Source organism: Myotis brandtii, unplaced genomic scaffold, assembly GCF_000412655.1.
Source record: "Myotis brandtii unplaced genomic scaffold, ASM41265v1 scaffold59, whole genome shotgun sequence".
In the NCBI taxonomy this organism is placed as follows: domain Eukaryota; kingdom Metazoa; phylum Chordata; class Mammalia; order Chiroptera; family Vespertilionidae; genus Myotis; species Myotis brandtii.
The window spans coordinates 6,451,078-6,478,641 of NW_005370223.1; the positions used below are offsets into that span (position 1 = coordinate 6,451,078).

The following is a 27,564-nucleotide window of genomic DNA, read 5'->3' on the forward strand; positions in this document are numbered from 1 at the left end:
ATATTAAATCCCCGAGGTCAGATCTAGATATTTAGGATGGGAAACTTGAAGAAAAAGCTGCGTTAGAGGAAAACCTGAAAGGATATTGATTTTTCTCAGGCTTCACGTCCCTGTGTCTATTACACCAAGGCCAGCAGAACTGTCTCACAGTGGAATCTGTGCATTGGGGTGGGGTCAGGCCACACAAGCAGGTTATTGACTTTACGGATGATGCTGTCCAAACTCTTCCATTGGAAAAGCCACCTCCTTTCGTAAACATCAAGGATGGTAATATGATTTAAATCAAAGCCAACTGTACCTGCTTCCAGAACCTTGCAGGAACTTGTCAAAAGTGGGAGCTTGAACTTGACTTCTCAGAAGAAAAAAAAAATAAAGGAAGCTTAAACTTGCTTTTAAAGCTAGCCAGGGAAAGCTGCAAAGACAGGAACTGGGGATTTGAGAGCCAATTACTGCATTACAGAAACACAAAATCCAATCGGCCCAACTGAAGTTTTATGGATGCTTCCGGCAGAAGACCCGCAGCATCTCTGACCTGTGTGGCTGTTGCCGAAGAGATGCTGGAAGCCACCAGCTGCTTAGACACTAACAGCGAGTCACGGACTGAGAAGCTTGTCAAGCTTAATCCTGCTCATTCTGGCCGTGTCCTTTGGAAACGGTCACTGGAAACCTTTTCATCCAGACTGTGGTTATAGATGATTATCCTAATTTATTTATATTGTTTTACTCCCCCTACCCCCACCCCCTTCTTTCCAAATACTCACCTGCACTTAGTAGGTGTGTGTTTGGCCAAAGCCATCTTTCTGAAGTGGCACCGTTTCCAGCTACAGCCTTCTGAGAGTGGGTTCCAATTTGGTGAGTCCAGCAGGGAAGACAGTCATTTCAAAAATGCACCCAGACCACAAAGGGAACCTCTAGGGGAGGTGGATCCCCGAGGGCAAGGCTCTCTCCTTGCTGGACTCCCTGCCTCCAGGCCTGAGCCCTTCAGAGGGACCCTCCACTGGCCCAGGCGTGCTCGCCCACAGGACTCTGTCCAAACTCCTCACCCGGGGGCCATATGATCACTCGTGACTTGGCCTCTGCCTCTCTTTGGCTGTTTTGTTCCTTTTCACCAGCAATGCCTCTCAGACATCTCTCTTCCCTGCATCCCAGAGATCCTGCCAAATGGCAAGGACGGAGTCTCTGTCCTTCCCTTCTGCCTCCCGGGCCTGGAACAGGGCCTGGCCCCGCTGAGAGATGCAATAAATACTCAGGACGGCACCAACTGTTCCCCACGGTCTGTTTGTCCCTGGCGCTGTCCATTTCTCTTCAGCACAACAGGGACCCCGTTGCTGGTTAAGCTCCAAATTTCCTGTCCTCCTAAAGGAGGCGAGACACACTGAGGGCTTGTGAGTACTATGCTTTATCTTTCGTCCTTGTCACATGTCAGCCCTCGAATAACATGCAGTGAACAGACCCTATGTAACAGCAGTCTGCCTGTAATCTGGGGCTCTCGCCTCAGCTCAACCTTCTGACCTCTTGGTTGGCCTCCTGGGTCCTCTTAGTCTCTGGCCTTAGACCCTTTAGGGGTTGCTCCACCCTGATTGGATCTGGGACAGGGTTGTGGACTTGGCGAAGCTGGTTTTTGCCGATATTCTCTTGTTCATATGTCTTTTCTCTATTTTCTTTCACCCACCTAGTGCCCTCCCCTTTCTGTCAAGGGAGGATCTAAATCAGCCGTTGGCACATTGTCGTGCCTGGCGTGGGAAGCTGTGACATGAGCCCCACTGTGTGCCAGGCTCAGAGCCAGGCTTACCTTCTCTTTTTCTCTGATCACCCACCTTTGATGCAGATATCATAATTCTCATTTTATACCCCAGGAAATCGAGGCTTAGTGAGGCGAAGTAGTGGGGCAATGACAGAGACAATAGATGGGAACAGATGTCTTTGGAGTCACACAGATCTGGGTGCTGAAGTCCTGGCTCCACCACTGGCTGGTTGGTTGTTTTGAGCCAGTTCCTGGCCTTTCTGAGGCACCGTGTTCTCGTGTGTAAAATGGTAGTAATCATAGCAGAGTTTGACACATTATAGACAAAAAAAAAAGGGGGGGAGGGAAATGTTATTACTTAGTCACTTCTGAAGGCTCACACAGCTTACAGAGTTGGAGCTGGGACTTGATCTTAGGCCTGCCTGACTCCAAGGGCAGTGCCTGCCCCACCGTCGTACCCTCCTGCTGGGCACACAGCAAGCTGGCTACCAGTGATGCTTGTTGAGTGAACATGAATTTAAGTCATTTAATTCACAGACACTGAGAGCCCCAAGAGATTCGGTCTCAAAATGGAGTCGGATTCAGAGATATCGAATAAAGAATAAAAAGCTATTAAGCCCTAACCAGTTTGGCTCAGTGGATAGAGCATCGGGCTGCGGACTGAAAGGTTCCAGTTTCGATTCCGGTCAAGGGCATGTACCTTGGTTGCGGGCACATCCCCAGTAGGAGGTGTGCAGGAGGCAGCTGATCGATGTTTCTCTCTCATTGATGTTTCTAACTCTCTATCCCTCTCCTTTCCACTCTGTAAAAAATCAATAAAATATATTTTTGCACTCTCCTGGAAGTTTTTCATTTCTTCTTTGATTTCATTGGTAACCGATGCATTGTTTAATAACATGCTATTTATCCTCCATGTGTTTGAAAGTTTTTGAGTGTTTTTATTCTAGTTATTTCTTGTTTCATGCCATTGTGATCTAAGAAAATGCTTGATGTGATTTCAGTCTTCTTGAACTTGTAGAGACTTAGTTTGTGTCCTAACATGTGGTCTATCTTTGAGAATGCCGCAGGTGCACTTGAGAAGAATGTATATTCTGACGCTTTGGGGTGAAATGTTCTGTAAATGTCAATAAAGTCCATCTGATCTAGTATATCACTTAGGGTCACTGTTTCCTTGTTGATATTTTGTCTGAAAGATCTATCCAGTGAAGTCAGTGGGTGTTGAAGTTCCCTACTATGACTGTATTGCTGTCACTGATATTTTGTCTGAAAGCTCTATCCAGTGAAGTCAGTGGGTGTTGAAGTTCCCTATTATGACTGTATTGCTGTCAGTCTCTTGCTATGACCTTTGCTTTAAACTCAAAATTGATAAAAGATTTAAATGCAAATCATCCTATATAATAAAAGGCTAATATGCAAATTGTCCCCTCAACTGGGAGTTCGACATGGAGTTCTACCAGGGGGTGGGGCCTGCCCGCCAACTGCCCACAGCCCCTCTCCCAGGCCAGCCCCACCCCTGATTGGCTCCCCCCACCCCAATCGGGGTGGGCTGGCCAGACCCTACCCATGCACGAATTCATGCACTGGGCCTCTAGTGAAATCATAAACATCCTGGAAGAAACCATAGGCAGCAAAATCTCAGACATCTCTCATAGCAATGTTTGCCGATACATTTCCTAGGGCCAGGGCAAGGAAAACAAAGGAAAAAGTAAGCAAATGGGACCACATCAAAATAAGCTTCTGCACAGCAAAAGAAACCATCAACAAAATGAAAAGGGAGCCCACTGTATGGGAGGACATATTTGCCAATGATACGTCTGATAAGGAGTTAATTTTCAAAATATATAAGGACCTCATACAACCTAACAAAAGTAAGACAAACAATCCAATTACAATATGGGCAAAGGATCTAAATAGACACTTCTCCAAAAAGGACATACAGATGGCCAAGAGACATATGAAAAAGTCACTGATCATTAGAGAGATGCAAGTTAAAATGATAATGAGGTACTACCTCATACCTACCAGAATGGCTACTATCAGCAAATCAGCAAAGGACAAGTGCTGGTGAGGACGTGGAGCAAAGGGAACCCTAGTATGCTGTTGGTGGGAATGCAGACTGGTGCAGCCACTGTGGAAAAGAGTATGGCGTTTCTTAAAATCATAAAAAATGGAACTCCCATTTGACCCAGTGATCCCACTTCTAGGAATATATCCTAAAAATCCTGAAACACCAATCAGAAAGGATATATGCACCCCTATGTTCATAGTAGTGCTATTTACAATAGCTGAGATCTGGAATCAGCCCAAATAGATGAGTGGATAAAAAAGCTGTGGTAATTTTACAGAATGGAATACTATGCAACTGTAAAAAAGAAGGATCTCTTACCCTTTGAGACAGGTGGAGGGACCTGCAGACTATAATGCTAAGTGAAATAAGCCAGTCAGAGAAAGATAAGTATCACATGATCTCACTCATATGTGGAATCTAATGAACAAAATGAACTGATGAACAAAATAGATCCAGAGAGATGGAAGCATGACGAATCTCAGAGGGAAGGGGAGAGAGACAGGAAGAGATTAACCAAAGAACTTACATGCATATCGATGGAAGCATGACAAATCTCAGAGGGAAGGGGAGAGAGACAGGAAGAGACTAACCAAAGAACTTACATGCATAACCCATGGACAAGGACAATAGTGTGGTGAAGGCCTGGGGCGGGAGTGGGAGAGGTTGAAGGGGGCTCCAGAAAGGTGCTGAGGGCCTGACCCCTGCCTGGAGTAGAGGCCAACTGACTGCAGCCCTGAAACAGGTGCTGTGGGGGAACCGAGCCCGGCTGTGGCTTCCAGGGGGTTAGGGGAGATACGGTGAATCTATAGTGGACGACCCGAGGGCTGAGCACCTGACAGGAGGACCATTGCAGGGGACTGAGGGGTAGAAAACACACCAAGGAAGTTGAACTAAATGCACTCATCTCGCTGTCTGCACATCCCTGTGACCTACTTGACTCTGCTGGCAAGTTACTGGGAAAGATCTGCTCCCCCCTGGAGGAGGAAGACCTTTGAGCTGTGGATTAGCTTTAAAACAACAAACAAAAAGCCTTTCATGTATTTTGATGACACTAGATGTCTCCTTATTGTCTGGCCCTGGAAGGAAGAGTACGCTTCACTGAAGAGCTTTCTTCAATGATGTGGGTAAACAAAATGTATGTGAAAACAAAGGCTTTAGACTCTGGCAGGCCTGGGTGGCAGCCTGCCTCTGGCCTCAGCTGTAGGGTCTCAGGCAGGTTACTGAACCTCCGTGTTTCCTCTTCTGAAAAAAAGGGGGGCAGGAGGAGGACGGTAGCACTTACCTACAGGGTTGATGGGACAATGAAGTGGAGCTGGGAATCAAATTCCACTGCGTGCTCTTCACTACCAGTTGTTTCAGGAACCTTTCTTTGCATCCTTGGCTCTGAGCTTGGGGCTGGCCCTCAGCAGGAGCCCACAAATGTGAATTTCATTTCATTTCTTCTATCAGCCTTCATGCCGCAAGCCCCAGGCTTTCCTTTCAAGCACTGTTCAAGAATCCCCTCCTTCGTGAGGGCTAACCATGGCTGGTTTCAGTCCCACCAGCAACCCCCAGGTTCTTATGAACAACTATGTTTTATCTCATCCACGGATCCACATTAGCTATTAGGGTATCTCAGTGAACATTACCAGCTGCCACACAGACGGTCAGACATCTCATCTCTTCATTTTATTGACTGATTGGTTTAATAAAGTTGTATTTTTCAAAATGTACAGCTGGTGGGACCTGTTGTTTGTGCATCTTCTCCAACAGCTGGGCATGCCGACCTTTGGTGTTTCTGGTGTAAATTACTTGAGCTCTGTGCTTTGAAACTAGTTGAGTAAGTGCTTTCCTAAGGAGCTCCTGAGGGCTGCCCTGGCCAATAGGACCTTTACTGAGGATCCGCGGATCTTCAGTCTCTCAGAGACAACAGCTGGGTTATGAGCTTATAGTTGGGAACAGAATTTGTCACATGTTGTTTTGTCAAACAAGACTAGGTTAGTGAGCTTGTCCCGAACTTTGCCTTGGGACCTCTTCTTCTTTTTGGCCTTGTCCCTGGACTTGTCCACTGGGTCTTTGTCTTTCTTGGCTGACTTTCCAGCATCTTTCTCCTTCGAGTTGTCCTTGGGCGGCACAGCCAGACTCGGGGAGCAGGGCCTCCACAGCTGCCTTGCCAAGATGTCGGACCGAGAGCTCATCTCTTCATTTTAAGTGATGGAACTTTCTTTGTAAATTAGGTGAATAGCAAGGTATGGATTTTTGGGTGTTGTTCTTGTATCTTTATATTTTATTACTATTTTTGATAGCATAATTGATGATTAACTGTAATCTAATAACTAAAAATTACATAAGCAAATACTCTGGGTGGGTACAAAGCCTTTACTAATAAGAAAAAGCAGAATATGACATAGCTCTATTTTTTTAAAAATCACTTTTATTTCACAAATAATATATTTAAAAAGTAGAAATGTTACAGACACGGCCCCATGAACCCCTCTCCCCCTCTGACTTTGGTCCCCTGTCTTTTCCTCAGAGACAAATATTGTTATCATACACATACACACACACGTGTGTGTGTATATATCTCTGTGTAAAATAGATAAATATGATAACATGGTATATAATAGTTTTTTCCCATATGAAAGTTCTTTTTACCATCTTGCTTTCTTTTTTTTTTTTTTTACTGATTATTATTCATTAGATGTCTATCTATATAAATCTACTTTATACTTTTAGGTTGTTGTATAGTGTTGGGCAGGGGGAAGTCGCCCCTCTACCCTTCTTGAGTTCTTCTAGCTGGACTAATAATAAAATTCACACAAGGCCGGATTAACAGAAAAAATATATATAATTTAATACATGCCCACAGGAGATCATAAATTAGGCTCAGAGAAATGAACAAGTTGACTTGTTACCCTTTTTACGTAGACAAAGAAACAATAAATTTGTGATGCGTTGATAGGACAAAGACACTTAGGTTTGGGTGCTCATTAGTGAGGAATCTCAACACAGTTTGGGCTCGGGTAGTCAGTTAGTAAAGGAGTAACAAGGTTTGTTTATGTAAGCTTTTTGGCCCTGGATTCCTTCACGCTAGCAATAAGGGTGTCTTTTTTTTTCATTTTTATTAAATCTTCATTGTTGAAAGTATTGCATATGTCCCTTTTCCCCTCATTGACCCCTTCTAGCCTGCCCCCAACCATGCACCCCAGGCCTTCACCAAAGGGTGTCTCTCTTAGCCCCCCTGGAGCAGGGAGGGCACCTTCCCCGGGGGAGATGTATTTTCTGCATCAAGGAGACAAGGGAGGGCTGGCCTGCCCTCTGGCACTGGCTGCTTGTCAAGTAACTTTAAATCAGAGTCATCCCTATCCCACTGTGAGATCTTTTGGGGTAGCCTGCTCCGGGCTGCAACAGTAGAATTCCATACTATAGGGAAACCACAGCTTATTTAATTATCCAACTGACGAATGGCTACATCGATTCCACTCTTCACTAGTACAGTGGCCTAGAGAGCGCCCCCCACAGGCTCTGCAATGGAGGGAGGTTTTCTACGGGAGGCACGGAGGATTAGAATTGCCAGGGCATCAAGGTGTGCACATTTGCAGCTCGAATAGATTCTGCCAGTTGTCCTCCAAGACAGATAGTTCTCTTTGTACTCCCACCAGCAATATATGAGAGGACCCATTAGCCCATACCCTTTCAATATGTAATATTAGCAGACTTCTTAACTTTTGCCATTCTGATGAGTAAGAAATGATATCTTGTTATTGAAAGTTTGCACGGCTCTATTTTTCCGTCATTCTTACATAACCTGTTTGGTTCCCAATTAAATTACAGAAGCAGAGGGGATTGGGGTATGTGTTTTGTATCCTCTAATGGCACACAGTGCTAGGCACAGGATAGGCTCTCGTAGATGGAGGCTAGAGGATGGATTGATTGGTTTGGACAATTTTTAAATTTCAAGAAATAAAACAGCAGAGGTGGAAATGTCAAGAAAGGAAGGTGCCGCTGATCTGATCAAAGGGGGCAGGGAAGGTGAGCCCTCGGAGAACACAGAGAGGTTCTAAGGGTGTCTGCAGGGAACAGAAAGGTGAGATTTTGACTTTTCCTTTTGGCTGCCTCCCAGTTCAAGCTTGTTTCTTGCCTCCTGGGTGTCTCTTTGGGGAGAAGACTTCGGGCCTGATTTCCCCAAGGACAGACAGGACTCTGCTTGCTCCTTCTTGCTGTCCTTTCTGTTCCAGCTGTTGCTCTCAGCAGGCGTCTTTCTCGCACGCTGCTGGGTACGAGGGGATGCCATTTCCACCACCAACCCCCACGGCCAAGTGCAGATAGGACAGGCTGGTGATTCATCTCAGGAACTGGAGCCCCCCTGGTCAGGACCCATGGCCTTTGGGACTGACAGGCTAGTACTGCAGTTGTCCTTCTAGACCGTATAAGTCCATTAGTCAGTTTTTCTCCCCAACTATTGGCCAGGCCACACTGAGAAGCTCTGTTCTAGACTCTTCTTATGTGGGTTCCGGGCCCTGGAATCTCCAGCCCAAATCACAACACGCCTGTTCCCAGGTTCTTCATGGGCCTCTTCTCCTGATCCATCCTCTGGGTTTGCACACCCTGGGCCAAGGGCCAGCTGTTTGAGGGAGCAGCAAAGATAAAGGTTGAATATGTGTGCTGGGCTGTCCATACGCAGGCATTTGAGGCCCTGTTGGCGCCAGATGGAAGGGAGATGGGAGAAAAGCGGTTCAGGCTGCCGGCTGGTGGAGGAAGGGGTGCAAAGATTTGGGGTGAGCCCAGCTGAAGGAGCCCACTTCTCTGTACATCTGGAACCCCTTTACAGTGTTCCCCTGTGCTATGGCCGGCCAGTCAGGAAACTCTGGGCCAGGCATTTTCTGCTGTGACTTTCAATGTTTTAAATTCTGATTTTTCTCCATGGCCACAGTTGAGAGCCTCTTAGCAGTTTGCAGAGTAGGTGGGTAACACATGGACTCACTGGTGACATGTGACATTTGGCTCTCTGCTTCCTCAGTGTTGGGATTGGAGCCTCATCAACTCAGCTTCGTCAGCCACCCCTCCCTCCCTCAGTATAGACACATTGTGCTTCCGATGCCCGCCTCACCACTCTGGGAAAGGATTTTGTTTGTTTTCCTTAAGTGTGATGAAAAGCAAACAAACCCAGGCAAACGCCCCAAAGGAACGATAGGCAAATGATTTGACAATTTAAAACAAACAAACACCTAATTAGCTAATAGGCATATAAATAATGTAATATCTCTAGTAAGTCAAGAAGTGTAAATCCAAGCAATGAGATACTTTATTTTGTCTCTTAACCTGGCAAAGATGGGAAACAAAAAATGAAATATTCAGTGTTTGTGGGGGGTTGGGTAATATTGCATTTCATATACTGTTAGCAAAAGGGCAATGGGGTAATAGGAGATTTATAGGGATAAACGTAGCAATACATTGCAAAAGACCTTAACATGTGCATATCCTTTGAAATCTTGAACACAGCGTTTCAGTCTTCTTACAGCCATTGGTTGCTGATGCAAACTCTGATGTCAACCTCATTCTTGACTTTTGTCCTCTTCTGAAGCCTTTCTTGTTCTCAGTGACATTCTGAAATTTCACTGAGGTCCATCTAGGTTAGTTTTCTTTTTATTTATCCTGCCAGGCACTTGGGAGGCTATTTCAGTTTCACATTGTTCTTCTGTTCTGAGAAATACTTACTTAAGCCAGATAATTTGCTGGAATGACTCACAGAACCCAGGGACACTTTACTTACACTTAGGGTAGAGGACAATGTGAAGGGCACAGATGAAAAGCCAGATGAAGAGGTACATAGGGCGAGGCCCAGAAGAGTCCCAAATGCAGGAGCGTCTGTCCCCCTGGGGTTGAGGTGCGCCACCCTCCTGGCACATGGGGTGCCTTCACCAACCTTAAAGCTCCCTGCACATCATCATTTAGGAGGTTTCATGGAGGTTTGATCATTAGGTGTGATCAATTATTAACTCAATCTCTAGCTCCTCTCCCCTCCTGAGAGGTGGGAGGTGAGACTGAAAGTTCCAAGCTTCTGATCAAGGTTAAGTCTTTCTGGCAACCAGCCCTCATCCTGAAGCTGTGGGAATGGGGGGCATGTGTTGCCTCATTAGAACAAATTTGCCTATTACTCCCAAAGTTCCAAGGATATTAGGAGCCAGGAGCAAAGACCAAGGTCATAACAAAAGATGCTCTTATCATTCCATCACTCAGGAAATTATAAGGGTTTTAGGTGTTCTGTGCCAAGAACTAGGGATGAAGACCAAATACATATTTCTTATTATATCACAGTATCCCACCCTCATAGACTGCTCCATCCTTGCTGACTGGCCTCAGCTGATGGAGGAGTAGGGTGGCCAACACACCTGGCTACTCCTGGACTTTCTATCGCACAGCCCCTGCCCACTTTCAGTCTCCCTCTCGTACTCTCCCTCATGCTATATGCTGTTCTTTAGCCATGAATTCCTCACTGTAGTCCTCCTCTTGTGTTTCAGTGAGGCTGTTTATTTACACTTATTCTATCATTTCTTGGCATTTGTTATGGGAGGGACCTAGTCCAACACCTTGAGATGGAATTATGTAAAAACTGTATAACCTTCGAACCAGTAATCCATTTCTAGGAATTCATCCTAAGGATGTAATTAAAAGTAAATCTTTAACTCTGAAGAGTTTCATCACAGTAACATTTATTTTGAAAACATATATTCAACTAGAAGGGATTAGTAAAGTAAATGGTGACATATTCCCATAACAGCAGACCATGTAAAAAGTAATATGACAATATTCAATGGCATGGGGAAATGCCATTGATGTATTAAGTAAAGTTATCAGGTTATAAATTATTTTTAAACATCGCATCTTTGTAAAACAAAACAACACACATGTTTTTATCGAAAAGGGTAACTTGGCGTGGTGAGATTTCTGGTGACTCTCCTTTCTTCTTTTTGGCTGAAAATTTTCCATGCTCTTGGGGATTGTTTGTGGCAAGACTCCAATGCCATTCTCTGTCTCCCTCCCCCAGGTGTGCTGGAAGATGGACTGTCCTCCAATGGTGTGCCCCGATCTACAGCCCCAGGTGGAATATCCAACCCAGAGAAGAAGACGAGCTGTGGAACCCAGTGCTCAAATCCTCAGAGCCTCAGCTCAGGCACTTTGACCCAGAAACACAACGGCCTTCGGACCACAGAGGTAGGTAGGTCACAGCCACACACCAACTTGGGCCTGGAGAAAGGGAGAGACTGTGCCCTTGGAAAGAACAGCGAAGGTTCCTCTTGCTAATGGAAATTCTCTGCCTCACCCATGTGAAAATTGCTGCCAATAAAATAGCAAGACCCAACACCTACCCCAACTCCTGCCTTGAGGGCTGCTAGGTTTAGTTGAATCAGCTGAAATGGGTCCTTGATGTTGGCACTCTGAAGTTTGTTTGCTTACAGGCAGCTTTGTTCAAGGATCTCCTTTCCTGTGTCAGGTCTCACCATCTTGATCATGAGGACTGTGCTGGCTGTAGCAACCAGTCTTAGGCCAGGCAGTCGGCCAGTCTTAGGGGTTGGCAGCGTGGGGAGTAGATAGGGAAGGAGAGAGAGGACCAGGCGGGCTATGCGAAGCCCCTAGGGGGACTCTTGCCGCAGAATGTTGCTGTTGGAAAGGAAGTAGGACTGCAGGGTCCCTGGCCTCGCTAGCATCCTTCTGATCCTTGCTTCCCTCTCTGAGCTCTTGTTGGGAAGTGCTCCTCCCATGGGAATGAATGCCCTTAGGAGGCCAGCCCCGGCTCTGCAGCCTCTTCCTCCTTCCACTCCCCGTCTCCCTCCCACTTCCTCATCTTCCCCATCTCCCACCTTCTTTCAAAGTCCACTGCTTACTGCATGCTCCAAACTCATTTTTCCCCTCTCCCCTGTTATAACTTACTGGTCCTGTCCCCTCAGGCCAATGCCACCTGTTTTCTGAGTGCACAACTGGTCATCTAATGATGGAATCCCTGCTCACATCAGTGTGTTACCTCTCTAAGCTTTGGTCAAAAAACCTGTTGCAACTTCAGCTCTAACACTCATTAAGGAAGTAGCCTTGCAGGAATCACTCAATCTCTCAGAGTCTCAGGTTCCTTATCCACACAATGGAAATAATACCAAAATGACACAGCAGATGGGCCTGCTCTTTGTAAATTGAGAAGCACTATAAGAAAGGCAAGATGGATTAACAGGGATGGTTAGGCACACAGTGCCATAAACCAATTATTATTTTTTAAGTATATTTTTATTGATTTCAGAGAGGAAGGGAGAGGGAAGAGAGAAAGAGAGAAACATCAATGATGAGAGAGAATCATTCATTGGCTGCCTCCTGCACGCTCCACACTGGGGATCGAGCCTACAACCCAGGCATGTGCCCCAACCAGGAATCAAACCACGACCTCCTGGTCCATAGATTGATGCTCAACCACTGAGCCATGCTGGCCGGGCCCATAACCTAATTATACAAAACTGATGGTGGCCATTCAGGTACGGTAGACGGTAATGGGTAGGGAGAAGATTTGAGGATCACAGTGGCCCTTCCTGGGATTCCTAGTGCCTACCGTTGCCTGTGCATCAGCTGGCCTTCTAGAAGCCTAATCATCATTGCTGTCTCCCAAGGCAGACTGGGCCCCACAGAACTACACTCAGAAGCTCCAGTCTGGGCCCTGCCACTTGCCCCCTAGCCTCCTCCCCACACTTGTGCCTTTTCCCTTTGAGCCAGGATGTGCGTGGCAGGGAGGAAGCCGCTTTGCCTGGTGCGTGATGTGGTGCACACGTTTGCTTTCCCACCTCCCTACCTGCCCCATCATCCGTCACTTTAAAATTGTGTTCTGTGATTTACAGAGCACTTTGGATCTACTGGTTCATTCAATCTTCCCAAGAGCATTTTGTGAAGTAAGCGTCATCCTCATTTTATAGACAAGGAAATGCGCTGCATTTACTAGTAATTGTCTGACAGAAATTGGCTGTTTTGTGCTGGAGGTGGGTGCCAGTAACTTTAAATTGAAACAGGCGACTATTAGAACGGGGAGGGGGGGGAGCATAGAGATCAGAAAGTACTTTTTTACTGAAGAATAATGTGTATTAGTCAGCTATTGTCATAATAATGCTGCATGACAAAGCACTTCAACATCCCCTGGCTTAAAATAGCAGTCCTTTTCCTCCTCCTCATCAGCTGCAACTTGACCGATCCAGGCCTGACTTCAGGCTCCAGGCTCCGGGTCTTGCTGAACCTTCTTTTCCACGGGTATTGTTCTAGGAATTGGGCCAAAAGAGCAGCAGCATTCTGAGGTATATTCTCCTCATGACTCGGACTGTGTTGGGGCTCAGGGCAGACTGCCCCAAAATATGCCACTGGGCATATTGATTATTTTTAATTAAAGTGACTTAAGAAACAGCTGGTGCAAAAAGAGCACGCTGACTGTCCTTTGTCTCTGGAAGCAGGAAATAAATCTCCTGTGTGAAAGGGGCCCTCCCCACCGGGAGGCAGGGAGACTCCTCATCACCGAGACAGGAAGGCAACTCGGGGCTGTGAGGGCTGTGTGAACAGCGTGTGTGAACAGCGCTGCTTACATTCTTCACTAATTAAGCACCCAACCTTAGGTTTCTTAGTCTTATCAGTTCTTCATGAATTTGTGGTTTCTTTGTCTAAAAAAAGTATGAAAGCTGCCTGCTTTGGTCATTTCTTCAGGTTGCATATCTGTGAGACACCAATAGGTACGAACTTGATTTTCTCCCGTCCAACTGTCATGTCCACTTAATTCTTAAACCAGCCAGAAGAACCCGGAAGGGCGCAAGGAAAATATTTTCTTCCCTGACAGCAGAAACCCAAGAGGGCGAAATCAAACTGTTCAAACACATTTTATGTCTCTGCTCACATCCTACCAACCAACCTCCTGTTGGCCAAAGCACGTCCCATGGACAAGCTCTACAGCAATAGGGCAAGGAAGTATACTTTCCACCAGAGTTGTCCCTGGTGGAAAGATAGGAGCAATAATACAATCTACCACATATAACATACATACAGAAAAATGCACAGGTCATAGTTCAATGAATTTTTATAAGACATTATAAAAATTGTAACCATCTTCCATAGGAAGACATTATCACTACCCCAGAAATCCTCCTATGCCCTTCCCCAGTCACCACCCCCCCCAACATAACCACTTTCCTGACATCCAGCACTGTACGCCAGTTTTGTTTATTTTCAATATTTTTATAAAAGGAATTATACAACAGGTGTTCTTTGGTGTCTGGCTTCTTTTGCTCAATATTATGCCAGTGGGAATTATCCATGTTGTTGTGAATGGCAACATTTCCTCGTTTTCATTATGTATATTTCATTCTACTGGGAGGACATTTGGGTTGTTTTCAGTTGGGGCTATTATAAACAATATAGCTATTAATATTTTGTTGTTTATATGTGTATTTTTAAAATTTTAAACCTTTTAAAAATGAAATTTATTGGGGTAACATTGGTTAATACCATTATATAAGTTTCAGGTGTACAACTTCATAATACAACATCTCTATACTCCATTGTGCTTACCACCCCAAACCTAGTCTCCTTTCATCACCATACATTTGACCCCCTCCCTTTACCCTCTTCGTCCTCCCCATACCCCTTTCCCCTCTGTAATCACCGTTCTGTTGTCTGTATCTATGAGTTTGTTTGTTTGTTCATTGCTGCTTTCTGTTTTACATCCCACATCTGAGTGAAATCATACTGTTCTTGTCTTTTTCCATCTGACTTATTTCACTTAGTATGACATTCTCAGGATCCACCCATGTTATTGAAAATGGCAACATTTCATTTTTTTTTATGGCTGAGAAGTATTCCCTTGTATATACCATATCACATGTTGAAGGACACCTAGGTTGTTTCCATGTAACATTCTTGTGCATGCCCTTCTGTGGACATACACATCTTTGGGGTATATACGTGGAGTGAAGTTGCTGGCTCATAGGATGGGGATATATGCAACTTTCATAGACACTAACAAATAGTTTTCCAAAGTGGTTACACCAGCTTACACGCTCACCAGCAGCATATGCATTCTGGTTATGGAGCATAAGGATTTAAAGCCAGTTTGTTGTGCTTAGGCTGCTACGACATTGCGATATTATCTCACTTAATCCTCACAGTGACTCTGAAATGTTGATTTGTTGTCTCCGGTCCACAGATGGAAATGGAGACTCCGAGGTAGCGAGGGAGAGCACTTCCTCAGTCCGCACTCACAGGCACCCTGGGATCTCGTGTTGTTATTAAAGTCTGGCCAAGTGGAGCCAGACCCTGGGACCCAGACCCTGGGACTTCAGCAGCAGCGGAAACCATTGCCAGGGAGTGAGGACCACACACACAAAGCACCAGAGGGCAGATGGCTCATACTGATAAGCCATCCAGGCTGCTTTTGTGTTCACAATTCAATGAACAATGGCTACATTGAACTATTTCCAAACTAAGATCAGGGAGCAGATAACTTTAGTTATAATTGCTGCTAAATGCATCAGCGGTCTTCCGATGCTGCGAGCTCACCCGCCACCAGATGTCCTGGGTCCCTGACATGGTGTGGAGAAGGTTTCCCATTGAAGGCAGTGGTTCTCAACCTTCTGGCCCTTTCAATACAGTTCCTCATGTTGTGACCCAACCATAAGATTATTTTCGTTGCTACTTCATAACTGTAATGTTGCTACTGTTATGAATTGTCATGTAAATATCTGATATGCAGGATGGTCTTAGGTGACCCCTGTGAAAGGGTCGTTGGACCGCCAAAGGGGTCGCAGCCCACAGGTTGAGAACCACTGATCTCAGGTGTCAGTTTACAAGACAGGTTTACCTCGGATTTCCCTTTCTTTTCAGCAGAGCCATCTCACACCAACACAGCTCTCAGCTACCTGGAATCTGCCCAAGGAAATGGGTTTTCTTCCTATTCCATCCAGGGCCTTGGACATACTTGTTTCTTCCTGGCTTGTGTCTTATCCTCTGGACCAAAGCTTCCTGCATGTTCAGCGTCTGGCTCAGGCAGTGTCCACTCGCCTCTTCCTGTCTTCCTCTGCTCCCCCAGGATGACCTGTTAGCTTTTCACAGCTTTCCCTGGACATCACCGGGCCACCTGGCTGATGGTCCTTCGCCACTTTTTTAAAGCTTCCCTCCTCCAGAGGAACCCTTCATGGAGCATGCGTCCTCTTGCACGGAGGTGCCTACTGCAGCTCTCTGTTCAGATTCCCAGCACACTTGTGCGTTACAGGTGATCCTTGCTAGGCCTGGAAATTTCCCCACCAGTTCCCGGAAGCACTCTTTGGACTCATTCATCTAATGTTCATTTATTGAGCACCGTCTGGGTACCAGGCACCATCCAGGTTCCAGTGCCAACCACCTCGGAGTGGAAAAGGCACTCATGTCCCTTGCTCGGAAGTAGCTGCCGTGTTAATGAGGGGTGAGGGTTATAAAATAAGTGGTGCTGGGACGGAGATAAAAGGCCACTGGTAGGTAGTAACAATCTCTCTGCTTAACACAGATAAAATCGCCCACAGGTCCAGTCGCTCTCTGAAGGGTGATGAGGGGCTGCCAATGCCTGTGAACAAGGGCATCTCATGTTCGGAGCCCTTCTCCACTTCGGGTTCCATCAAGCAAGCCATCAAACAAGCCACGCCTCCCCTCTGTCCGTTTTCTCTGGCCCCCGTCTTATGCCTGCTGTTCATGGGTGCTAACTGGCAAAAAGAATGTGACAAAAACGACCTTTCACAAATTGGAACTGGCTGTCTCAGCGGGAGCTCTCGCTCTTTCTCTGTGGCACCTTGATTTCCTCCGGTCACTTGGGACTCCCACTCCACGGCATCGATAAACCATTGACTGGGTCTCTTTCCCCCAGCTGCTCTCCTGAGCTCAGCAAACAGCACGAGAGGAAGCGCTGTAGCTGCTTGCTCTCTCTTGCTAATGAATTGTTCGGGAACGCTGGCAGCCTCCGAATATCCACTCCGCATCTTGAACGTGCCCTTTCCTCAGGCTTAGGGCTTGTTTTACTCTCCCAGAACTACCTCCTCGAGTAGTCAGCTGAGGTAGAAATCTATGTGGCTGTAGCTCCTAGTACACGAAGCCCCGAGCATGTGCTGGCCTCCCGGTGAGCTTCATGTCATCAGGAACCGCATCTATCCGAGGTGCCTGATTATTCTTGGCAACGTGACCAGCTCACACTAATGGGATTAGCCAGTGCCCGGACTGTTCTCACCTAAGCATCCTCCTCTGCCTCCACCCGCCCCCCCTCCCTGCCTGCAGTGTCTGACCGCAGGCAAGGCTTGGCCCATCCAGGAAAGATGGCTGTGGCCAGAGAGGGAGGCCTGACCCAGAAAGGAGGCCAGGGCCAGCCCAGTTTCTCCTGGATGGCAGTAATAGGAGATATTTGAGAAGAGTTTGGAAAGTAAATATGAGTGTCTCCTAGGAAAACAAAAACAAGACATTAAATGGAGGGAGAGACTAGAATAAACTATTGGGGAAAACCAAAGAGAGGGAGACCTTTAGAAGGGTACTTGGGGGTACTTACTAGTTCCATCCTGGCAGTCTAGGGATGTGGGGTGTATGTGTATGTGTAGGGATTTCCACGGAGTATCTTTATATTGGCTGCTTCCTTATGTAGATGAAGACTTGCAAGACCAATCTATAATAATAAAAGGGTAATATGCTAATTAGACTGGAATCTTCTGGACGTCATTCCGGGCGTTCTTCCTAAAGCCAGGGCCAGGGGGAAGCCAGCCCGGGTCCTGGGTGCCTGCGGGAAGCCTGCGTCCCGAGTGCCAGAGGAAAGCCAGTGCCGGCAGCCGGGGAAGGAAGGCTACTCTTGCACGAATTTTTGTGCATCAGGCCTCTAGTTCTATTAGAAACCTCTTGGGATAGAAACTTCCTTCTTTGTATTCTTCCCTTGCCCCCTGAGCTTACTTCCGGGGGTCCCAGGTGCCTGCAGGAAGCCTGCATCCCGAGTGCCAGAGGAAAGCCGGTGCCGGCAGCCGGGGAAGGAAGGCTACTCTTGCACAAATTTTCGTGCATCGGGCCTCTAGCTCTATTAGAAACCTCTTGGGACAGAAACTTCCTCCTTTGTATTCTTCCCTTGCCCCCTGAGCTTACTTCCGAGTTATGCTCCTGCCTCGTATGTGCTCACTAACTACATGCTGATTGACTGAGACCTAATACTTGACTAAAATTAGAAAGGTTTTCTACGGCTCCCCTCCCACCCATCCCCACTCCAGTACCACCATCACATGATGGATGACGATTCTGTGGGAGCCCAGTTGCTTTCCCAAAGCAGGTTCTACTGCCTTCCTGCTGTTTGATCTGAGGTTCAAGTTGCAAAGCAACACCTGCTTTGGACACTTGATACCTGATAGAGAAAAACCCCAGGCTGTTAGCCTAGGTGAGCGCCTTGCATGGGGCTGCACACTGCGCAGGATTGCTCCAGGCCGGGGGGAGTTCCTGAGAGTTTTGCCTGAGGCACGCTCTGATCCCTGCCTCTGGAGGCTAGCGACCTGGCCCTCGGTGGACTGGCTGAGATTAAATGTTTCCTGACCAACCTCGCATGAATGCCATACAATTTATGAAGCAGCAACAGCAGCAGCAAGTAAATCATGGAATTCAGGAACAGCTAGAGGTCTGTTATCGTCTGTCTCTCTTTAACGGGATTTGACTGAAAAGAAGAGAATTCTCTTGAGTTACAGCTGACAAGTCGTTAATCTTTCGGGAAGGAGGAGAGGAGAAAACTGACCTTTTCAGAGGGTCTACTCTGAGCCAAACACTCTGTTTGGTGTTACCTTTCACCCTCAGAACTCCAAGAGGTGAGCAGGTCCCTCCCCACCTGGGAAAACAGGCTCAGAAGGTGATATTCGGCCAGCATGGCACAGGCAGTCGGGACGTGGCCGTGTTGGATTATACAAACCCAGGTCTGTCTGCCGCCAGACCCCACGCTCCTCCTTCCCACTGCCTGGAACCAGATGGCGGAGGATTTAGGGTGAGCTCTGGCAGCTGTGGGAGGCTGGATGTGGGACCCGGGGCCTCCATTTTTAGTTCAACTCACCACCTATATTGACATTGGCCTTGGGCAAATTGTACGGCCTGGGTGACTTCAGCTGCCTCGTCAGGGAAGGGCACAGTACCATTCCCAGTCATCCCACGGGGGCAGTGCAAGGGCCAATCAGGAGCATAACTGAAACCCTGTGGGGAAGTTGAGGTTTAGTCAGGGCAATGTAAACAGGTTCTGTTCCTAGGGATTTTTTTTTCATATGTCTCTCTCTCTCTCTCTCTCTCTTTGAAGATTTATCTTCACACATACATTCTTCATCAGATTCCTTGTTGGGTGTCTGTTCTGCGACAGGCACTAAGTTAGACTCTGGGATACTGTGGTGAACACAACAGACTGGGTGCCTACCTTCTTGAAGTTTATAATCTCATGAGGACATAGAAAATAAGCAAGCAAGCAAATAGTAAATATATAATCAAGCCGCGGTTAAAAACCAGGAAGTACAGAGTGTGAGAGAGAGAATGAGATGGTCCTCTGCTCCTATGTCTTAGGAAACCCAGCCACATTCCATAAAATCACACACCAAATACCTCTGGGGAGGCCAAGGGTGGCCAGAGCGCGGGAGCAAGTGTTACTTAAAAAAAAAAAGAAAAAAAGTTTTTACTGATTTTAGAGAGAGAGGAAGGGAGAGGGAAAGAGAAACATCGATTGGTTGCCTCCTGTACAAACCCCAAATGGGGATTAAACTTGCAATCTAGACCTGTGTCCTGACCAGGAATCGAACTGGCGACCTTTCGATGCACAGGATGACAGTCAACCAACTGAGCCACACTGGCCAGGGCGAGCAAGTGTTGCTTTTCACTGCGCCCTTCTCTACTCTGAATTTCCTTTCGCATAAATACGTATTGCTTTTATAATTAGAATCCTAGTTATACAGAAAAATCGGTGTCTGATAAATCGTAATCTCAGCCTTTTTTTTCTTAGTTGTTTGCAAGGGACTGAAAGGGGTTATACCATGTTAGGTATAGAGATATTTGCAGAGTCAGTGTTAAGCTGTGAACGTCTGCTTCCATTTTGGGGGAAAGTGAGAAGAGGCTGAGCAGGTTTAGGCCAGTCTTGAGTCCAGGCCTCCCCGGAGCAGCCAGGCCACCCCCACTTCCACCCGAATGAGCTGGGGCCTTGACTTCAAACCCCTAGGAAAGCAGTCCATCTGGGTTTGAGGCTACAGAGAAGATATCACAGTCAATCTGGTTCCCCTTGAGAAACCTCAGCCCATGAATTACTCTTCATTAAAGAGGCAGGATTAAGAGGCCTGAAATCAATGATTCACAGAGGACCAAACCTGCAGAAATCAAAATGAGGCCAGGGAAGAATGGAAAAGCTGTGAAACTGGGCGAGAAACAGGAGGTGGCCCATTAACAAGAGTCAGTGGTGCTGAAACTCACAAAATAAGAATTTTAGAAGTGGAAGAAGGATTGAATTAGCAGACGGCTGAAAAGGCTAAAGGTGCCAAATAGGCTCCTGTCATCATTGAGTTGTGAACCATCAGATTTTTTTTAAGCCAGTAATTACAATAAGGACACGTTTTCTTTTCCTGTCATTAAGTCAAGAGGGTGGGATGTTACATAAGAAGGTTTGGCTGGTTGGAAACCACATCAGAGGGGAAAACATATGTGATATACAAAATGCCATAGACCCGGAGGAACAAAAGTGGTATAATTATTTCGTGTATCTGTATTGCTTTTTTCTCATAGGAAGGCAAAGCACCTTACTTCTCGGAACTTCTAGAGACAATAATCTGGCGTTGTAGTTCCCTTCTCGTCTTCTTTCTCGCTCTCATTTGGGCTTGAAACCTGAGGTGTCCAGGTTGTAACTACATTGCAGTGACGACCGACCCCTGAATAGGGGAGCTGCTGTTAAAGGGGTGGGCACCTTCCCCCTGAGGCCTCAGACGTGAAAGCTTCTCCTTTATAAAATGCTTCCGAGAGAACGCATTGTCATTCCAGGTGTTTGATTTTCTAAAGGCAATACACTGTCATCATTTGAAAATGGGTTTGCTTGTGGCATGGAACCTTCTGTGCCCATCACTGGAAGACATAACTCCAGTTGGTCCTTGGTCCAAGTGCATGTCTTATAGAGAGTTGCGATTATTGATGTTATTTAAAAGTAGTAGTAGTTGTGTCTCTCTCACATCGATGTTTCTCTCTCTGTCTCTCCCCTTCCCTTCCACTCTTTCTGAAAATCAATGGGAAAATATCCTTGGGTGAAGATTAACACACACACACACACACACACACACACAAAAGAGGAAAAAGTAGTAGCAGCAATAGTCATAGTTTCAGAAGAATTAGAGTTTTCTACATAAATTTGGTCTGTTTGACTGACATCCTTTTGCGAGTATAATTAATGTTGATGGCTGTCATTGGGGTGATTCACTGTCCTGGGGAGGCTCCCAGAATGTGGGACTTTCAGTATTTTTAATTCTCACCCAAGGATATGTTCTTACTGATTTCCAGAGAGAGAGAAAGGGAGAGAGGGAAGGAGGGAGGGAGGGAAACACCAATGTGAGAGAAACATCGATTGGTTGCCTCCCAATACACGCTCTAACTCAGGATCAAATCCACAACCTAGGTATGTGCCCTGACCAGGAATCAAACCCGAAACCTTTTGGTGTACGGGACCTTGCTCCAAAAAACTTAGCTACCTGACCAGGGCCTGGGACTTTCTGTTTAAAACAGGTCAGTCTTGGGTAAACCGGGAGAAGTTGGTCACCCTATTAGTGCTAAGTCACATGCATAATTCTCTCAGAAAAAACTAAGAAGCGAGCATTATTTCCCCAATTTCAGGGAAGGGGACTGACTGAGTTTCAAAGATTAGAGCAGCAGGGCTTGTGACGGCAAAGGGATGGGTGGCAAAGCCTTGTGCTAAATCTAGGTCTGTCTGCCCCAAAACTTGTCCTGTGAATAGGCTTTTGATGTACAGATTTAAGAAATTGCCCCGTTGTACCTGAGGTTCACACCACACATATTCTCTGGCTGTTCTGGGAATGACTATTTCATAGCCTCTGACTCTTTACTTAAACAGGTTGGGAAATTAAGAATCAACCAACTACTGAATATTTGCTTGGATATTTAAGCTTAGAAAAACAGACTGAAATATAGAGCAGAACATTTTCTGTGTATAATCTTTAATAACCGTTCATGAAATCTTGCCAACAACTCGAAGGAAAGCAGTTAGGCCGTTCAGAAAATTTACATTTCCATTCTGGAAAGCTCTCGTACTGCCCACCAGTTTAGGGGAAGGCTGCCGTCAACTTGGCCCATTTCAATAAGGCCTCTGTGTCTCTATGCCACGCCCAGTCCTCAACGCTTCTATGCGAGAACACCTGAACTCAGATGGAATTACCCTCATAATTGCCACACTTTTCTTTAGGAAACAAGTTTGGTTGTGGGACTTTATGACTTTTCTGCTTTTAGGGAAAAATAAATCCATAGGCAGCACTGCTGGCCCTGGTGCCAGGTCAGGCGTGAAAGAGCTGAGTGTAGACTGAATCCTTAGATAGCACTGACCACGGGTGTTAAAGCAAGGGGGCACGGACGAATGCGGTGCTTGTGCGTCCCTTCATCCATGTACTCAGCCAGAGTTAAACAGAGAGTCTACTATGTCTCAGACTGAGCTGGGCCCTGGGAGCGTGAAGAGGAAAAACAGTGAAATCCTTTCTCATGCAGTCAATGGATCAGGCTAAAATTGCATGTAGTCAAAATTATCCTTAAATATCCCTCAAATCACCTAGCCCGGCAGGTGTGGCTCAGTGGTTGAGCGTCGATCTATGAACCAGGAGGTCACAGTTCAATTCCCAGTCAGGGCACATGCCCAGGTTGCAGGCTCAATCCCCAGTGGTGGGTGTCCAGGAGGCAGCTGATCAATGATTCTCTCTCATCATTGATGTTTTTATCTCTCTCTCCCTCTCCCTTCCTCTCTGAAATCAATAAAAAAAACTTTTTTTAATCACCTATAGAGTATGACCTTAGGTCAGGTTCCTTAGAAGCAGGGCCTGCGATCAGGATTCTCTTGCAAGTGATGGAAAGTCTCAGGTGAAACCAGACAAAGCGGGGAAGCCGGGTGGGGCCGAGGACCAGGTTCAGCAAACACATCAGCCCAGCTGAACGACTACAGTGCAGCCTCCGCCTGATCCCACGGGAACTCCGGAGCATGAGTGGCATCAGAGATGTAGACCCCTTGAGGCAACGGGGGCAGCCTTTTCTGTCCCCTACAATCAGGCATTGGCTTGGGGCTGTCTCCAGGAATTCGGGTGAAACCTCTTGGGCATCTCTAGCGAAGTGACTCCAATCAGATGCAGGCAGTTCTCAAAAGAAGGGCGCTGCTGTGAGCAGTTAACAGCAGAAACTCACAGCAGCCGGGGGATGGATGGACCAGCCGCGTCAAGGGACTCTGAGAGGGCCATCACCAGCAGCTACCGCGCAGGGTCTGTGTGACAGGATAGAAGCCTGCACGTCATCTGTTAATAAAGACAACAGAGCGATTTCTTTCTCTCCAGGGATGCACAGCCCACCATTTCTTTGGAAGCACTGCAGATGAAGGAGTTGCCTTGCGTGCAGGGGCCGAATCGCATAATCAATATGCGTTTGTCGTCAGTAACTCCCACCCGCACGGGGAGATGCTCGTGCAGAGCAGAGCCTGACTGAGTTTCCCAGGAAGCAGACTCTGAGATGATATTAGACAGGTTGTTCACCAGGAAGCTCCCTGCCAGCACCGTGGGAGGGAGGGCTGGAAGCAGGAGCGGGCAGAGGGGGAAGCTGAGCCACAACGCAGACCTGAGGACAGCCTCGGCCGACCCCACCGACCCCACCCCATGTGCAGCTCTGCAGATAAACGGTCTGTTGGAGCTGGCCTGCTCTGGGCCAAATAGCCAGGCTTCTGTACGCCTGCCTTCACCCCGCTCCTTGGTCCACCCTGGGAAGGGCAAGGCCCTGGGTGAGGTGGCTCTGCAGCTGAGGCCACTCTGGAGGGACAACCGGAGGCTCCTTGCTGGCTGTATTCCCTGCAGCTGGACAGCAGGTCCTTCCTGGGTTGGGATTGGTGGCACGTCTCTGTCCGCCCTCGATGAAGACACTCATAGGGCGCATCTCACACTCGCTCCAAGCGCATGGCCAGTGAGCAGGATGGGCACAGTGAGTGGGATGGGCACAGTGAGTGGGATGGGCACTGTGAGTGGGATGGGCACAGTAAGTGGGATGGGCACTGTGAGTGGGATGGGCACAGTAAGTGGGATGGGCACTGTGAGTGGGATGGGCACAGATGCCCCTCACTAGTTAGAGTTGTTTTCTCTGGAAGGAGGGTGCGGTGGTGCATATGGTTGAAGAACTTACAGTTTAGTCAACGCTTTAGTATTTAATATGAAGTCTGGAGTTTTATCCTTGGGGTATCTTCACTTAGAAGGGGATACGCTGTCCTATTTTTTACTTATTATACTTACTAAGTCTTTTTTTTTTCATTTTTATTCAGCTACAGGCATGGCCTAAGCACCGTACATGCATCCTCTTATTTAACCCTTATAATAGCCTTCTGTGAAAGGTACTATTATTATTCCCTGTTTTACAGGTGAGGAAACTACAGGTTAGAGATGTTAGGAGAAACTTGTCCATTGTGAAACTATATAGTCAGGATTTTAGCCAAAGTCTGTCTGACTCCAAAGCTCAAACCCTTAACTACTATACTGAAACCAACTGTGAAACCTTTCACGTTACCCTGTGATGGACCTTAGCTTATTCATTCATTCAGTCCGCAATGTTTTACTGAGCACGCCCCGTGCCAGGCTCTGGTGTGAGAGGTTCCCCAGAGAAGCCTGTGAGGAGGAGCACACGTGCATGTGTTCTCGGGGGCCATGCTTCCTGCCTCTGTGTGTGCGTGCGTGTGTCTGTGTGTGTGTGCGTGCGTGTGCGTGCGTGTGTGTGTGTGTGTGTGTGCGTGCGTGCGTGCGTGCATGTGTGTGTGTGTGTGTGTGTGTGTACCCCTCTCGGGAGACGGATGCAATGTGAGGACTTTGGCGATCTCCCAGTAACTCAATCCACTGTGCTACACTTTTTAACAGGCTAAATGAGCTGCTAAGCGAATGCCTGCAAAAGAAGTCACCATGAACGTCACAGAGGGCAGCATCCGGCAGGTGGAGGAAGTCGAGGAATCACAGAGAACTGTGCCCACGCGGGCAGATGGACTTCTTTGGTGCCCATCGCATACCGGATCCCACAAGGAACCTGGAAGAGGAGGGTGCCCCTGCTGATCGTGAACGCTGCTGAGTGCCTTGAGAGACTGTCTGGCCCGGCAACCGACAGCTGCCTGAGCTCTCGGGACATTCTCGGCCCCCTGGTTTTCACGTACATGTATTGGCACAGTGCTCACACAGGCCAATAAGCTGCAAATGAGCGGCTCAGTGTGCTGCCTTGCAATGCCTGCGCTTAGGTCTGGCTTGGGAGGGCTGAGCTAAAGCCACAGGCCGGTTTCTGAAGCAGAGAAAGGAGAAGGGGTGGGAGAGTCACGTGTCAGCTCCACGCTCTCCTGGCCACGGGTGTGTGCCTCGCTTCCGGCAAGCCTGTCCGTTCTTTCTTTTTGAATGCCGCCACCACCAAGCTTACCGCGTTTGATTAAAAGTTGGCTCTCACCTAACTTTAAGCCAAGATGCATGAGAAATCAAGAACCAGGAAAACTCCCTGTTATTCTTGTTTCCTGAGCCCAAAGCCCAGCACAGCCCGGCATGTCTCTGGGAGGCCTCTAGGAGGCAGTCACACCCATTTCCCATCCGCCTGCCATGCCCCCGCCCCCATGCTGGTGTCCACATCGGCCTTTGAACCATAATGTCACAGCCGTTGTGGTCGGTGCATCCAACCAAGGACACCCCCGCGGGCTCAGCCAGACATGGCGTTTTTCATAGCTTTCCAGGTCCCTTGGCTTGTGTTCTCTCGCTCAATCAGGTCATTTGCAATTGTTTCTGAAAGAGTGGGCGCTGCTCACGGGCGGGAGATTATCCAGACCATGTCGCCTGTGCACAGGGCTTCCCTCACCCTCTCCGTACGCAGCCCAGGACTATGGCATCCGCAGAGGAATCACTTTAGAAAGTCAGTACCTGGTGGACGTGCAATCACATTGACATTAGATTGACATGCACTGTGTTAGAAATCACGTAGCCGATGCAGAAAAAAAAGTTTTTCTAGGAACACACATTTCCAGCATTTCTTTAAATGGTTAGGTGGAGTATTTTTCTCCAAAGTCATGTAGCAAGGGCTTGGGAAAGAGGCCTGACGTTGTACCAAATGATACCAGTAAGCTCCATGTGTGGCAGGAACAGGCAGCCGGCTGCTGTGTGCTTATACAGCACAGTCCAGACAACCGGCATCCGCAGGCCCCAGTCCAGATACTGTCTCCTCACCTGCCAACTCTGTTATTCCTCAAACACAAGCGGGCAGCGTCACTTCCTCCCTCCCTCCCTTCTCTCCTTCAGTAGATTGCGTATTTATTCATTAAACATTAAATGCCAACCCGGAGCCAGGCACCTGGCAGATGCTGAGAGATGGGCGTCTGGCCAGTCACCATCCTATATCCTGAACCTGACCGTGGACTTAATAACCAGGGACTGACGGAGACACTGAGGTCTCGTGTGTTGTGAATGGCCCTGCGGTGTGATCTCACGTGTATATTCAGGACAGGTTTCCGTCTTAAACTCTGTGTGCGTGTCCCGATCACACAAGACTTCCACCATACCCCAAACGACAGTTTCCTCAAATGCCTGTCACTTTCTGATTCTCTGAGAAAGGGCTTTTCAGCAACTTCATGTTTTGAAATGTTTAATAATAATAATAATAATAATAATAAAAGCAAAACCTGTGACTCCTATGTCCCCACTGGCATTACTGAGCAGGAGCCCCGACTGCCACAGGTGGGCGTCGCTCCTGCAAGTTCAAGGGCTCACTGTCCCAGGCCACCTGCCTTGTGTGTGTGTGTGGAGGGTGTTCCTTCACCCGGCACTGCTCTCAGCCACAGGCTAAGCCTCGTTTCTCTGCACAGCCTTGTTTTCCATCACTTAGCTGCTCCATGTTGCATGGGATTGATCAACTTGAGAGCGTGTCTCCGTTTGATGTAGAGACAGTTTCTCACTCCTGGGGCAGAAGGGGATAAACGGCATATATGATCCGCCCCTCTGCAGAGCAATCTGGGTGTCACCAAGACCATTTCTGGAATGTTACTGGAAATTTGTCTGGAAATTTTTTCATGTGGGTGTGATATGGGAACTGATTCTTACTACCCTATTAGCATAACACTTTCTATGGCAACGTTCGTGTCAATAAAGTCATCAATTTCAAACATGTGGGCAGTTACAAAGAATCTTTACTGAGACCTTACATGTGTATGTAGAGATGCTTAGATTTTTTTTTTTCACTTTTAAGCCAAGACCTTTCACATAAGTGATCCCTATGACTCCTCCAAAAAGCCTTGTGAGGTAGGTAAAGAGAACACTGTTAGCGCCAAGTTCAGCTATAAAAGTATTTATGGTCCACTCAACCAGGAAGTGATGGAGCAGATGCAAGTGAGAGAAGTTGGTCTGAAAATCCAGTGCTTTCCCATCATATAACATGGTACCTCTCCTGGCAAGAAGGGCTGGCATGGCTGAGAGACTCGACCACGTGGGGTGGGGTGGGGGTGGGGGGTTGTCACGGAGACTGA

At 47.3% G+C, this 27,564-nt stretch overlaps 1 protein-coding gene and 1 pseudogene across 1 annotated transcript in view; one reads left to right on the forward strand and one right to left on the reverse strand.

Moving 5' to 3' along the window:
- BAALC (brain and acute leukemia, cytoplasmic) overlaps nucleotides 1–27,206 on the forward strand; it is a 38,819-nt gene extending 11,613 nt beyond the window's left edge. Inside the window, exons 3-4 of the mRNA XM_014550203.1 lie at nucleotides 10,840–11,006; nucleotides 24,941–27,206. Coding sequence (XP_014405689.1) covers nucleotides 10,840–11,006; nucleotides 24,941–24,949 — 176 coding nt within the window. The 3' untranslated portion in view covers nucleotides 24,950–27,206. The remainder of the gene's footprint in view (nucleotides 1–10,839; nucleotides 11,007–24,940) is intronic.
- Nucleotides 5,515–6,036, reverse strand: LOC102248191 (annotated as a pseudogene).
- Nucleotides 27,207–27,564: the final 358 nt, after the last annotated feature.